This window comes from Talpa europaea, assembly GCF_964194135.1.
Source record: "Talpa europaea genome assembly, chromosome: 4".
NCBI classification, from domain to species: domain Eukaryota; kingdom Metazoa; phylum Chordata; class Mammalia; order Eulipotyphla; family Talpidae; genus Talpa; species Talpa europaea.
In genome coordinates, this window is record NC_140070.1 from 114438562 (window position 1) to 114454355 (window position 15794).

General features: G+C 41.9%; 1 protein-coding gene across 1 annotated transcript in view; it reads right to left on the reverse strand.

The window, feature by feature from the left end:
• Positions 1–3999: 3999 nt before the first annotated feature.
• Positions 4000–15794, reverse strand: part of AHSG (alpha 2-HS glycoprotein) — a gene marked incomplete at both ends in the record, with an annotated part of 43495 nt that continues 31700 nt past the window's right edge. Inside the window, 3 exon segments of the mRNA XM_084232710.1 lie at positions 4000–4121; positions 4124–4304; positions 14293–14583. Coding sequence (XP_084088836.1) covers positions 4000–4121; positions 4124–4304; positions 14293–14583 — 594 coding nt within the window.

Sequence of the window (15794 nt, forward strand, 5' to 3'; positions counted from 1 at the left end):
GTAAATGAGTGGGAATTTAGGAAATGGCAACAAGTTGGCATAGGCTCTTGTAAGTAAAAGCTTAACTGAACAGGGAAAGCAGCACATGGAAGATATATGGGTATGTTTATACGCTGATGGTGTAGGGCCATTAGAGAGGAAAGACCAAAATTAACTATACTTACTGCAGAAGGAGGAAATGTTATAGAATGTGCTAAATATTGCTAAGCTTAATTTCTTTCTTTCTTTGTAAATATAAATAAAAAATAAATACCTTTCAGAGAGTGAGTGATAAACCAGATTGGGAGAAAATATTTATAAAAGATATATCTGATAAAGGACTTTATAAGAAACGTACAAAAAAGCTTTTAAAAATCACCACTAAAAAGTGAATAACTCAGTTTAAAAATCGTCAAAAGTTTGAACCTCACCAAAGATAATCAGATGACAATAAGCACATGAAAAGATACTCCACATCATATGTCAACAGGGAAATGAAAATTAAAACATTGACATAACACTACACTCCTATAAGAAAAGCCAAAATCAAAATACTGACAACACCCAATGCTGTGTGAATGTGGAGCAGCAAAACAATTATTCAAGGCTGGTGGGAATGCAAAATGTCATAGTCACTTCAGAAGACAGCTGAGCATTTCTTACAATATACAAGTATTCCAGCGACCACACTCCTTGGTATTTGCCCAAATGAGTTGAAAACTTATGTCCACACAGAAACCTGCACATGGGTATTTATAGCAGCTTTACTCATAATTTCTGAGCTTCTCCAGCAACAGACACTTTTCAGAGCTGAATCAATGAATAAATTATTCATATCCAGACAATGGAATATTACTCTAAACTAAAAAGAAATGAGCTATTAAGCCATGAGAAGACTGGAAGGATTATACATGGAACATAAACAAAATATGACAAAATCACAAAATATGACAAAAATAACTCTTAGACTCTAAGAAAAATCTGGTACTTACCAGAGGGGAAGAGAAAGGAGGTGAGAGGCAGGGCTCCAGGGAGTCAATCTGACATTGATGAATACAATTTGACTCTAGAACTATCATGGAGGGTGCAGTGAGGTACACACCTATATCAAAATGTGAAGCTGTACTCCCCGAATTTACATAGTATTAAACCAATGCTGTATCAAGAAAAATTTAATTTAAAAAATATAGGACAGAGCTTGCTGCTAGGTAAGTAAACACTGTAAGGTGTTAATTAACTAAAAAGAAAAGAAATATCATGCCATGTTTTTCTAATGCATTTTATAATGACACACAATTTGTTTTTTAAATTTTATTTATTTTTTACATCTTTTTTCGTTTTTGCACAGTGTATGCATTTTCATCTTGGTTATAGTCCCCATACAATTCCCACCCACCTTGTTTTGATCCTACTCCCTCCTTCCCCCCTGTAGTGTGTCTCTGGTTTGTAGTTGCTTGTTGACTTTGATTTTTACTTTATTATAGTCAGTCTTTTTCCTGGTCCCTTACTTAGGTTTTCTAAATTCCTGCTATGAGTGAGACCATCTGGTATTTTTCTTTTTCTTTCTGGCTAGTTTCGCTGAGCATGATCCCTTCCAGCTCCATCCGTGTTGCTGCAATTTGCATGAGTTTATCTTTTTTGATTGCTCAGTAATATTCCATTGTGTATATGTGCCACAGCTTCTTGATCCACTCATCTATTTTGGGGCATTTGGGTTGTTTCCATAGCTTAGTCACTGTCATATGGTAGTTGTATGCAAACAATAATGTAGTAAAATACATTATTTTCCACAGAAAGAATAGTAAAAGCTTCAGAAAATTCTTTAAAAACAGAAAGTTAGATTTCTCATACTTCTCCCCACAAGCCAGTGACTAATCTTGTGTGTGGTGGAGTTTGCACGCCCTGGTTTGTAGATCTGTGGGAACGTATAATCCTTGTGGGGGAGAGTATCAAAAATCTACTCTTTTCCCTTTCACAAAAGTTAATTTGGTTTGCCTATAGATCACCTGCCTGCCATGAAACACAACTTGATATCCATGTGCTCCCTCACAGACACACCTGTGTTTGGCAAGGGTGGAGAGCAGATTTCTTTTTTTTTACTGTTGGGTGAAAGGTATTTTTTCAGGATCCTCCTGCAAGGTCATTCAAGGAAGAATCCTGCCCAGACCACTGATTTCCACCCCTCCACCATAGATCTCCACAGCCCATCACCTCCCCATCTCACTGTCCTGCATCTCTTCCTATTCTTTGCCCTAAGTGCTCAAAATTCTTCTTCCCTGAAAACAAAGTCTTAACCCCACACAGTTACACTTTTCCAATACAACCTCTCTCTCCCCCTTCGTCGTGAATGTTACTAAGAGGGGAACACAGGTGTCTCTCCCTTTGCTCATCAGAACCACCTGGCAATCCTCTGCCACCAAGATTTCACATTCTCCTGCCTAGTAAAACTGATTCTGCTGCTGGTCGCTATGTCCTGTATGGTTACCATGACCGCCAGTCTGGTCACTAACCCAATGACCTTTCCTGTGTCCTCACTCTGGCTGTTTTTTCTATAGCATTTAGCTTCACTGACCATACCTTCCTTTAATTCCCTGGGTTTTGTGATACCTAGTGGTTCTCCTGCCTTCTTGGCATTCTTAATTTTTACTGGACTATTGGCAAAACTCTAGGCAAGAGTGATAATGTTAGTGTCAATGCTTGTTTCACTCTTCATGTTTCAGAAAAGCCTCTCACGCTATTAGTGCTAGCCATTAAAATTCCACCTGAGAGCCCATCATCGAGGTTGCTTAAAAACTTAAGCACAACTTAAGAACTACTTAATGCTAGTAGAGAAGAATGGAAATTGTCCTGGTATCATTCTATGAAGGAATTATTTATCCCCTTAGACTATCTAAGCACTTGCATTGTGTCTTACATATATGCCTGCAACTCACCTCCTCCAATTGTACTGTAAATCAGTTTTAACTTAAGGCCTTTCAACAGATTGGCTAGAAATACCAATCCCTTATCATGAAATGGCTTATATATGGGGCAATCGACAATTATTTTAAACATAAATAATGAATATATATAATTACAGTGAAAATCCAGTGTTAATTACCAATCCATCTTATCAGGGTGTGAGGGAATCCAGTGATTTCTTTGTATATACTGCTGCGCAAAAATCCTTTAGCAACATTTTCTGTCCTTTATGAAATGAAAATAATGATTTTTCTCATAAGAAAATGGACATAGGGCCTCCTCGGTGGCGCAGCGGTTGAGCTCTGGGTTACGAGATGCCTGTAGCCTCTGCAGCACCAGTTTGATCCCTGGCTGCTCCCCGGCCCCAGAGGAGGGTCCCGCATGGCACGCAGACCTCTTCTGCCACCCGCTGCTCCCCTCAGCAGTGTACTTCGGTCCTTCTTCCTGCTCTGCTCCCTGCTCTGGCTCTGGTGAATTCTCTCACAGTCCCGTGCTTCTGACTATACCCAGTGCTTATATAAATAAGTAAATAAATCTTAAAAAAAAAAAAAAAGAAAATGGACATATCCTCTGGATTTCCTCTGTATACAGGAAACGTTTATTTTCTTTTTTATTTTCACTTTGATTTTGCCAAGGGATTTTTGTGTGACTCATGAAGTAGGCAATAATCATGACCAAATACTAGCTTAGAACCTTTTTAGTAAGGAAGATCCTTCAGGCACTTTTATTAATAAGCAGATATAAACTTGACAAGAGCACCTTTCAAAGTCACAGTTCTAATTGTTTTTGTAAGGTCAACCAGAAGGCAGAGAACCCAATGGTGATGGCTTAGCATCCAAACAAGGACAACCAATTACCAGCCTATGCCTTCCAGAAAACATAAGCATCACCCCTTCTGTTTCTGTCCTCAGGTATGGAGAAAAGTTGGGGTTCAAGACTTGGCTTGTCTTGACCAAGCACTTGCTTTGTTAGTAGGTAAGGTCTCCAGGCCTCCCCAGATTCTTGGACACAATGGTGGCTATGCTCTCTGTGCCAAAACTTCTCATCCCTGACCTTCATCTAGACCTTAAAGTGTCTGATTCTCCCAGGGCATGGGCGAACCAGTGGACCAGCAGCAACGGCGGTGCCTGGCTTGGGCTGTTTCTTCGCACTGAAGGATTCTCCTGAGGCTGACTCCACAAGGCCACACTCGAGAAGGAATGGCGCAGATCATAGTGTGCTGGGGACACCGGCGGTCCCACAGGAGCTGCCACCTTGGCTGCCACGACCAGGGCCGCTGGAGCCAGATTAGCCGGAGAAGGTGCAGGAGCAGCTGCATCTGCCACAGGGGTAGGCCCCCCTCCATTGTTGCCAGCTGGTAGGGGCTGTGGGAACACATGAAAAGAAAGGACATTTCCTTAGGTTATCTACCTTTCTTCTTCCGGACCATGCCACCCATGTTCTGGCTGGAAGCTTCACCTTATTCTCTCACAGAATTACTTTTATCTGGAAGGGATCTGGCAACAAAGACCTATCTAGGTGCAAAGGATTGCCATCAGAGCTACAGAGAAGAGATAACAAGTCTATAATAGCCTCAGTCTCACCAACTGTATTGGGGACAGTGGAGTTACGCACACAAGTCCCATGAGCAAAAGCACACCACCTCACAGTTAACCCTCATCAACAGCATCACCCCCTTTATCATCTACACTCAGTCACTAGAAACTGCCAGGCAGAATGTGCCTCTGCACATTCAGAAAACCACTCCCAAACCTCTATAAATCAAAAGGTGGCCTTGTCGCTTCCCACTAGAGTAGTTCTACCCTGTAACCATTAGTTTGTGGGAAAGGAACACATAACTACAGTAGCCTTTCATTTATTGATGCTTTCACATACCCAGTGCTATTTAGACTATGGGGTCAGAAGGACAGGGCAGCAAGTACCCTGAAATTACTAACACAGTAAATAACCATGAGGCATTCATGAATTCTGAAGATGAGAGCAAGTGGATCCAAGAAACCATTCCCTGTGCTTGGAACATGGAAATTGTCTTTGATTTGGTTCCCCTGTTTTTGGGCCATTCTGTTTTGGACTCTGCCTATTTGGTTGAACTTTTGCCTATGAAGGAATGTTTGATTTCAGAAATTGATCAGGAGTCCTTTGAACTGATCACTAATTAAAAATCTTTGGGTACTCTAGAACATGATTGTTTTGTTGTTTATATGTGTATGAGTAGGAAGGCATGAACCCTTAGAAAGGGCAACATGGGTTTTTCACCTTAGCAATTTGGAGTTTCTGGGTGTAAGGTCAGGAAGGGACATGGTGCATGTTTTCTGATCCCATGCAGACCGGGTAAAGGAGGAGTCAGAGTCCTCAGTGGTTTTTTGCAGGTCTTTTATTGGGCTTCACCAGGCATATGGCAGGCAGGGGTGCTGGGGGGCCGGGAGGCTGGCAGGCCTCCCAGCCCCCAGCTGGTCTTCACTCTGGGCTCTCTGGCCTTCTCTCAGCTGTTGATTCTCTTGCTTCTCTTTCTTCTTTCTCGGCTTCTACTGGTGTCCCCGTGACACTGCCGCCCTTAAAAGCACACTTAGCCCAGGTGAATCCCATCTACCTATGCCCACACCCTATTCCAGGTGCCCGCCATCAGGCATGCATTCAGGACCGCAAGGATCCATCATCTATCCTGATGACGGGAGGTCAGAAAAGCCTGACATTATTCCTTACCCTCCACTGGGTATCCCACATTTCTCCCTGATAGCAATTTAAGCTAACTTTAATTTGTTTTCAAAATCCAACATTACACGAAGAGGGCCATCATAAAATGTAAATAACTACATGTAGAAGTTTTTAAAATTACTACATAGTAGTCCATTGAGAGTCAATTCAATTATTCAAACCAAAGTCATGTAGATTATTTCAAATTTCTGCTGTCACAACCAACACTGCGATTAACATTCTTGTGGGTGTATCTTTGTTTACACCCTTAATTATTAGTACAATGCCTCTAACTGGAATAACTGAGTTAAAGGCAATACATGTGAAAGCTATGGTGTAATTTGCCACATTGCTTTCCAAGAACATTAAGGTGGTACAGCATACACACCAACAGTGTGTAAAACAACGGGCTATGGCCTTCATTTGAATACCTCACACATGGTAAACAGAAAACCTTCCGTAGGCTAAGGTAAAAGTATCAGGCTTTTCTGCACTCCTGCCACTAGGATAGATGAGGGAACCCTGTGGTCTTGAATGCATGCCTGATGGCGGGCACCTGAAATGGGGACACCTGGGCTGACAGACTGAGTTTATAAGGGCGGCATCACAGGCACACCAGCAGAAGCCCAGAATGAGCAGAAGCAGAGAAGCAGAAGCACAAGAGAGCAGAGCAGCAGAGACCACCAGAGAACACCAGAGAGCCCAGATAGAGTGAAGACTTGCTGGGGGCTGGGAGGCCTGCCAGCCTCCCAGCCCCCCAGTACCCCTGCCTGCTGTGTACCTGGTAAATCCCAATAACATCCGGCAAAAGCCACTGAGGCCTCCAGGACTCCTCCTTTACCCTGTCTGGTGGATTAGAAACCTGCTCCATGTCCATTCCTGCCTCTACACCACCTCTTGAAAGGGCAGAGACATCCTTGATACTTGGATTTCTGGGCTGCTTAGTAGATGGATATATTAGGACTTTGGGGGAAAGAATCCCACCCTTTCAATTGTCCCTTTCTAGCAAATAGAATCACCACTCCTAGCACCATGCAGATACTGGGGATAAAGAAGCAAAAAGTGTCTACCTGCTCAGAGGGGTGCGATCACCTGAACCACAAAAGTAAATCTGAGGTGAGGCCCTAGCCCAGACCTGGGCACAGGAAGGGCAATAGGAATAGGCAAAGCTTCCTTGGAGGATGTGACCTCCCAGACCAGCTTGGAAGAGTGGACAGGGTAAGTTTCATGAGGAAATGGGGTAGGGCTGAGGGACCACATGTGAAAGGTCTTGAAGTGGGAGCCAGAAGACCTGGGAGAATTGTACCCAGCCATCTAAACACCAACAAATCCAAGCCCTGAGAGGTTTTTCGTGAGTGCCTGTTTTTCAGTTCACTCCATGGCAACAATCAGAGCATCGTTTGCTCCACTGGCACGTGCATAAGACACCAGGGGCTTCAAGTGACTGTTCTGTGACAAAGAGGGTAACCTAATGAGGAGCACAGGGTCAGGCGCTTTATCATGAGATCTCCTCTTGAAATGGGGGACACTTGGCTTGCAGCACATAATGGGCAATATCTCAGCAACTTTTGTTTTAGCATTGAATGACCCCAGAGGTTCAGGCTACGTGCCTGGGCCAAGAAGCGGTGCTTCCATCACAAGCGTGGAGCAGGTCAGGAGAGGGAGATGGAGAACTGAGTCTGCGACTGTTAAAATGAGGACCAGAAGGATCTCTGAGTGGAGATTTATGGTCGTGCGTGGATACAGGGGTCCGAAGATTTAGTGGGATGAGTAGGAGCATTAGTACGCAGGAGGCTGAGACAATGGCTATGGATGAGCTCACAGTAGGAGGGCAGGAGAAGTAATAAAATGAGATTCAAGGTGGAACTCTGGAAAAGGTAATATTTAAGGGACGGAGGAAGACAAACTAAAAGCGAAAAAAAGTATGAGAGTGAAAAGCTGCATGTAAGAAACCAGTGTCCATGGAGAGGGAAAGATTGAATTCTAAAAAGAAAAGGTGCTCAGAGGGTCTGATGCAACTAAGATCTAAAACAAATTGGGGTTAATCAAGTGTCCATTGGATTCATCAGGAAGGAGTTCCCTGCTGCCCTTTGCTGGCCGCAGTGCTGTGGCAAGGGTGAAGCTGAATTGCGGTAAATGAATGGCAATTTAGGAAATGGAAGCAAGCTGGCGTAGTAGTCTGTATTTAAAAGCTTGACTGAACTAGAGAAAGCAACACATGGAAGATATTTGTCTATGTTTATATGCTGAGATAGGACCGGAGAGGGAAGATTAAAATTGTAGCAGAAGGAAGAAATTTTATGGAATAAGACCTGTTGAATTGAAGTTGTTAGTGGATAAGCTGGCCAGGCAGAAGCTATTAAGTGAGAAAAGTCAAACCAGAAACCCAGGTTCACTAATATTTAGGGATGGGTGGAGGAGATAGAAAGAAAGAGCACCAAAGAGGATGTAGACAATAGCTCCAAATATGGCAGAGATTGAACAGTGTAAGATGATAAATCACTGGGTCAGTGGTCTGGCAAATAAGGAGGTCAGTTCTCCAGAGTAATTTTATTATACTGGTGTGATTATGAGCCAAAGTATAGTGATTGAGTTGTGATAGGGGTAGTATAAGTTACCTCTTAATTGTCGAGGGAACTGAAAGTTATGAATTTGTGAAAAGTGATACTGCTAAGTAAAGAATAAAGTTCAGTGAAATGTCTCTCTTTTAGTTTGGCAGTGTAAATATGTGAAATCTGTTTAGAATGCAATTTGACCATCAATCCCAATGATCTTAATGCATTCATATTAAGTTGGAGTATTACATTTATTAAGAGACTCTACTCTTAGAATGAATTCACATTGGAATAAAATTGGAAACATATTCATAATATTTTTTATTGCCATGTGCTTTAAACTTTGATAAGGTGGTAATCACTTAAACGTCTACAACAGAAGAATGTTTAAGAAAGTTATGGTGTGTCTGTTTCCTGGAAAAATGACAAGTTATATTACAGATATCACTACAGTAACATAGAAAAATGCTTATGTCTTAGTATTTGATTAAAAGCTATACAGACCATTGAATCTACAGGGTAATTTACTGTGTTTTATAGAATCCCCCATGGACTGTGGGTAGGATATAGAATGTATACAATACAGGAAAATGTTAAGTATGTAGGTATCCTAAAATATAGGACAATAGAAGACACTATTTTTTTAATTTCTCATATTTTTCTAGTTTAATGAACTTGTAATTTTAAAAATTTAAGTAAAAAATTCTTAAAAGAAGGTTTGATGGTAAAGGGAAAAGTGACTTGAGAAGGAGGTAAAATTGGTGGGAGAAGGACTTTTTTTTTTTAAGATTTATTTATTTATTTATACAAGTACTGGGTAGAGTCAGAAGCACGGGAGGGTGTGAGGATTCACCAGAGCCAGAGCAGGGAGCAGAACAGGCAGACTGACGAAATACACTGCTGAGGGAAGCAGTGGGCACGGCAGGAGGGGTCTGTTGCGCCAGGTGGGACCCTCGACTTTTGAAGCAGGGATTATCTGCAAGTGTTTGTGGTCAGTGGACGTAGGAGGCTGGTGTTGGGGGGTAGGCTGTTGGGGAAGGCAAGATGGTTTGGGGTGAGACACATGATAGGGGAGTAGTGCTGGGAGGAGAAATGCACTTTTTCTGAACAAGAGAGAAGATTAGAATGGGGAATTCTGGAGATACACTGGAGGGAAATTTTACCTAAAAGCATTTATATTACTTGGAAATTGGCAGTTTCAATCTATTGAGGGCTGAGATGAGAGAGTGTGTCGGGGACCTGAGAGAGGAAATGCATGGAATAGCTATTGCACAGAATGAATTGGGGTCAACAAGGATGAGGTGGATGAGGGTGGGTAGCAGTGTAGTCCATCTCAGGACAGGGAGCAGCATTTGTTACAGCTTTGAGTCAAGTGATGGAATGGCTTTGGGAGGACCCACAGACTGAGAACAGGAATGGGGAGTCAGTTGGAGTTGGACCTGAAAAAGTCTGTAGTCTCTGAAGCCCTCTGAGGCTGAAAATCAATTTTAACCTAATCTAGGGTGAATGAGAGGTGGAAGAAAGGTGATTAAGGGCAGAGCAAAGGTGAAGCAAGCTTTGCCACCAAGAAAGAGGACATTTCCTCCATGAGAGTGTGACAGTGACATCAAAGGGTGGCAGAAACAGGAGTCATAGAAGAAGGGACATGGGGAGATACTCAGATGTCAGGTGGGCGGCCGTCAGCAGGGAGCTGATAGTGATGGGACAGCAGAGGACAGACTAAAGCTGTGAATGAATGTGGGGGGGTCTCCAGGGGTGTCAGAGTAATAGGGACAAGTATAGGAATGGGCAGCCCATTGGCAGAGGAGATGAGCATGTCAGGGACCTTAGTAAAATATCCTCAATGCAGAGCAGAGGGGAGAGTGTCAACCCCTGTTGTGGGCCCTGAGGGTAGCAGAGAACACTGAGCCTCCCTGCTCTCCCTCTGCCCCTGCGGGGGTGGACAGGGAAGTGGTGTCCTTATACTGTGTTCATCTGAACAGAGATTTTATCTGAGCTTTTATAAAAAGGCAATGTCCTATGTAGGCTAAAGAATAAGAGACTGAGTTAAATATAAAGGACAATCTGAAAATATACCCTCAAAAAGTTTTTTTTTATAAAGTAATTAAAAAATGGACAGCCCAATTAAAAAATAGGCCAAAGACATGACTTCACAAAAAAAAAAAAAGATACACAATTGGCAAACAGGCATATTAAGGATACTCTACATTGATGTCATCAGGGAAATAAAAATTAAAGCAATATTGACTTGCTACTACATACCATTAGAGACCAAAATCTAAATTGACATCACCAAAAACCAGTGAGGATGTGAAGCAGCGGGACCCCCACTCATCACTAGTGGGAATGCACAAAGGTAGTGTCACACTGGAAAACAGTTTGGCAGTTTCTTATCATACTACACATACTCTTACCATCTGATCCAGCCATCACTCTTCCTGGTATTTAACCAAATGAATTGAAAACTAATATCCAGACAAAAACCTACATGTGGAAATTTATAGCAATTCATTCATAATTTCCAAAACTGTAGCAACCAAGATGCCCTTTAGCAGGTGAGTGGATGAATGATGTGGTACATCCAGACAATGGAATATTTTCAGGCCAAAAAAAGGTAAAGTTATGAAGCTATGAGAAGACATGACAGAGAAAGGCATTCATATTACCAAGTGAAATATGCTAATGGCTATACAATGCAAGCTCCAGTTAAATGACATTCTGGAAAAGGCAAAACTGTGAAGACTCTAATAAAATCAGTGGTTGCTCCAGGGAATTAAAGGTGAAGGAGGCATGCAAAAGGATATCTAGGGCAATGATACATTTCTGTATGATACAATAATGGTGGATATGTCATTATACATTTGTCCAAACCCATAGAATATCTGGCAACAAGAGTGAACCCTAATATGAAAGATGAACTTCAGTATTAACAATGTGTCAATGTAGGTTTATTGAATATAATAAATATGCTACTCTGGTGAAAGATGTTCATAATTAGGAATGCCAGACATAAGTTAGAACAGTGTTTTATGGGAAATACTTACCTTTTTTTGCATAATTTTGCTGTGACCCTAAATTACTCAAAAAGTAAAATATGTTTAATAGGAAATATATCACTGCAAATCAGTACAAAACTATCCACAGTAAAACCAGATTTTTTTTAATGAGTCAAAAGATATTAGGAGTCTGCCAGTTTGGGAGGCTTAAGTCTCAGTTTGGTGTTGTGGGTTTGTAAGTCACTCGATATTGGGTTTATTTTTCACAGTATTGTACAGAGTGATTTCACTGTGCAACACTTATTCATCTCTCCCTCCACCTATTCCCTGACTTTCACTGACATTTTCACTATTTTCAGAGTTTTGTCTTTTTCCATATCAGATAGTGGAATCATAGACAGTTTCTTTTACTCAGTGATATGCATTTATGGTTCTCTCACATGTTTTCAGGGCTTGATAACTTTTTTTAGCATTAAATAATATTCCATTGTGTGCATACCATAGTTTATCTACTCAACTATCAAAGGACAGCTAGGTAACTTTCATATCACTAGAAATGCTACAAACCTCCATGTACAGATTTTTGCATGGATGTAAGTTTTCAGTCATTTGAGTAAAGGATTATAATTACTGGACCTTATGGTATCTATATGTTTAGCTCTATAAGTAACTGCTATACTGTCTTCCAATATGGCTGTATCATTTTGTATACCCACCAACTGTGAAAGAGAACCCTGTTGCTCCACATTCTCACCAGCATTGGGGCTTGTCCATGTTCTGAAATGAGGCCATTCTAACAGTTTCATAGTGATAGCTCATTGCTGTATTAATTTTTAATTTCCTAATGACATATGAGGTGGATCTCTGTGACATATGCTTATTTGCCATTGTATTTCTTTTGGTGAGGTGTCTGGTCAAATCTTTTGGCCATTTATAATTTAGCTATTCATTTCCTTATTTTCAAGAAGGTTCATCAAGGAGGACTCTTAAAATACCACATAGCTATAAATTCCATAGCCTTGAACATTCAACATAGAAGATTATTGTTGGCAATTTGAAACAAAGGACACTCAAATGCTTAATGATTAGAGCATTTTGAATCTATTGGCGAGAGACTGTTGGATTAGTTTGCATCATAGATTTTACAGATTAGGAAAAATCCAGGGTCAGTAGGTAAAGATGAAGCATCCATGATTTGAGTCAAGGAAGAACCCGAGAAACTCAGAGGAAGTTGTATAAGCACCTGGAATAGGTGGGACGAAGCTCACATAAGAGTTTGAAGAAAGAGTAAGAGTTAATGTTGCCAGATGTGTGAAAGGGATGAGTAAATGTGAACGGCAATGTTTCCCCTGAACTTAATAAAATCATCTCAGCAACACCCCAGTCAAAGGTATTTCTCCTCCTGCATTCTCTATCTCTATCAATGGTGTCCTCATCTATTCAATAGGGACACAGTGCTGAGATATTTCTGCATTCTTTTTCAGTATGGAAGGGACTTGTAAAACCATGGGAAATCCCCTTATAAGGTTTGAAATGGTCTCCCTCTGTTTGCACCTGACCCATTCCTTCTATTCTCTCTTAAGTCTGTCTCAGGAGAATGACTGCCCTATGCTGATGAACCCAGTCTCCCCTTCTGTCAAGTTTACTATTGGGTCAAAGAGCCAATGGCCAAAGAGATCAGAGGGAAGGAGGGACAGGTCAGGGTGTTCATTGCCTGCTTCTGCTTCAGCCAGGTTCTGGCAATGGCTGCATCTCTCCACTAGGGGTCCCTGTCCACAGGCCAGCTCCCTGGCCTGGATGAGGCCATACCATCTCCTGCCTTGGGAGGCCTAGGCTGGTAAATGTTCCTGCTGCTGCTCTTCATCAGCTGCCTCCTAACCCTTGCCAGTCCTTTCAGTTGGCCCACAGGCTTCTCTGAGGTGTCTTTAGTTGAACTACAGAAATGCAATTGTGATTCTGCCAGACTCCAAAAGGGGGTCTGAGACACTAATTGACACCCCCACAAAATCATTGCTCCATCTATATGAAGCATGTAAGAGTAATAACATGTGACTATTGCCTACTGCTATTAAGCTAATGATGCCACAGCCCATGTGCATCTTTTAGGTATAATCAGCCAGGGTGGAAGACAATGATTACACCTGGAAAGTCTTCATCAAAATATCAATATGGGAGGGGACACGGGGAAAGGAGGGATTGGGGTCAGAATAAAGGGGGTGCAATTGTGTGGGGAATATAAAAATAAAAAATAGAAAATTAAAAAAATTGTAAGGCAATAAAAAAAACCAAAATATCAATATCTTTTACATAGGGAAGTGTGTGTATGTGTGTGTGTGTGTGTGCACATGCTAACTGAGGGAGAATTTGTCCTACTGATTTGTAACTTTGAGGAAAGACTACGATTGAATGTCATAATGGGCCCTTTCATATGTGTCCTCAGAGAAACTGCAAACGATAAAAGCTGTTGTGTCTGTTGTTCCCAAATGGTAAATAAACACAGTTCAGATGCACTTTTCTTCTACTCAAATAAGAGTTGCCCAACTTTGAGAGCCACAGATTTCCAGGCAGAGGAAAAGTGGCAGAGGTTGGAAATGGTATAGGGAATGCTCAGTAAAGGAATTTGGAAGTGAAAGGGATGCAGAGAGAGTGCAGCCCTCTGCTGGGTCTCTGTTCCTTGAACGAGGTGGTATTAGGGAAAGATTCATCTCAGATGAATTGCCATCATAAAAAGAGTGAAGCACATCCATAGATGAAAGGGTGAAAATATCAGTGAGAGAAAGACAAGACAGACATCTAGCCACGGCCCGAGGCCTTGAAGGCTTAGGAGGTCGGCAGCCCAGTGCACAAGTGGACAATTGACTTCATCATTTCTATGTCCAGTCAACATGCTGAGACCAAGAAGAGCCAAAGAGGTATTTATTAGCAACTTTCTACATTTGAATTGACCCCTTCTTCCCCTTTTCCCACCACCTCTCATCTCCTTCGGCCACCAGATGACTATGGAGTCTTTGATGTGGTTCTTATGGAGGAAGAAGAAGAGGGTTGTCCTCCTGGGCTGGTCCTGGGCACTCAGCAGAGCGTTGTTCTTTGGAGGGGAAAGGTAGCACCAGCACTGTCTCCTTCTCAGGCCCCATGAAGAGGAAGGAGATATCCACAGGTTCTCCCTGGGGATTCCTGGTTAGATCCAGATGCACAGGGAAGGCCTCCACAGGAACACTTTCCTGGGACCCTTGGGGCTTCTCATCACCTAGGTCTGGGAGGTATTGGACAGATCCTTTTGGCACTGCTGTGGCTGGTGCATCAGTGGGAGCTGACTTTTTCTGCTGGGAGTCTTCCACCTTGGGCAGTTGCGCAGGACCCAGGTTAACAGCAGAGTTTTCACCACCAGGAGCAGAAGTCTGAAATAAGAACACTTTCAAATAAGAGATTGCCCCCCATTTGAAATCCTTGCCATACCTATTACCAGGCTAAGCTGTCTGTGCCTTCCTGATGGAATGTTTTAAAGAGAGACCAGCTGTAGGGATGAGTCTTTGGATAAAGGATTAAAAAGTAAGACCAGTAAGGGCCAGGGGAACCAAGACCTGTAGAAGCTTGATAGCAAGTCATGCAAACTCAGAGCTGACAGTGGGCCAGGAAGGTCAAATGACTTGTTCAATACCCAATCAGCTGTCCCCCTGTTCCCAGCAGCGGTAGCAACAGCCACCTCTAATTAATGGCTTAATTTAGTTTTGTTTAGACGTTAACTACAGTCCCCTCCTCACACTTGTTTATCACAGGATCTGAATGAGAGAGCTGTTGCGATCTCATTCTATAGAGGAACCCCTGGCTCACAGTGGCAAACTTGCCCATGATCACACAACTCACAATTGGGAGGACTGGAGCCCAGGTGGCTCAACTCAACCATCCCTTTACTACACTATGCTTACTCCAAGTATGCGCTGAGTAATTATCATGGAATTGATTGAATGCCTTTTGGAAACAACTAACCCAACAGGTATGCATAAGGGTTTAGGAAACTGAATTTAATGCTACAGAGGCCTGAGTCATCCCAGCTAGTAGGTCCCTCTTTCTAAAGGAGTCTTATTTATTCTGCAGACAACATTGTTTCTGCAATGTTAGAACAGATCTTTTACTAGCTACCTTGTGGGTATGGCTTTAAAGCATTATGAGTAAAGTGGTGATCATACATTTTAGGGAGGTGAAAGGTAAGGTGAGCTAAAGGTTTAGGCACAGCTAAACACAAATATATCTTATACATATTTATAGATAATTTACATATGTATAGTTGCATTTCTTCTCAGCAAGACAAATATATTGAAAAGTACCTGTGATTTAAAGAAGTCACATGTCACAGAGACAGGCTTTACTCTGCTACTTTTTATCAGAGAACCTTTGCAAAGGCCAACAGCCTAAGGAAAGAAAAAATACAATGAAGCATATTATGATTATCTATTATTTTAAATGGAAAACAGTTTGATTTTCGCTCATGCAGAAACACAACCAATCAACATTTTTATGTACCTGCATGCAATAGGCAGGCTATCTGTTAACTCCTGCAAAATGATCCTTAGCAAATAATCACATTAACTATACTAAGTTGCTCAATGAC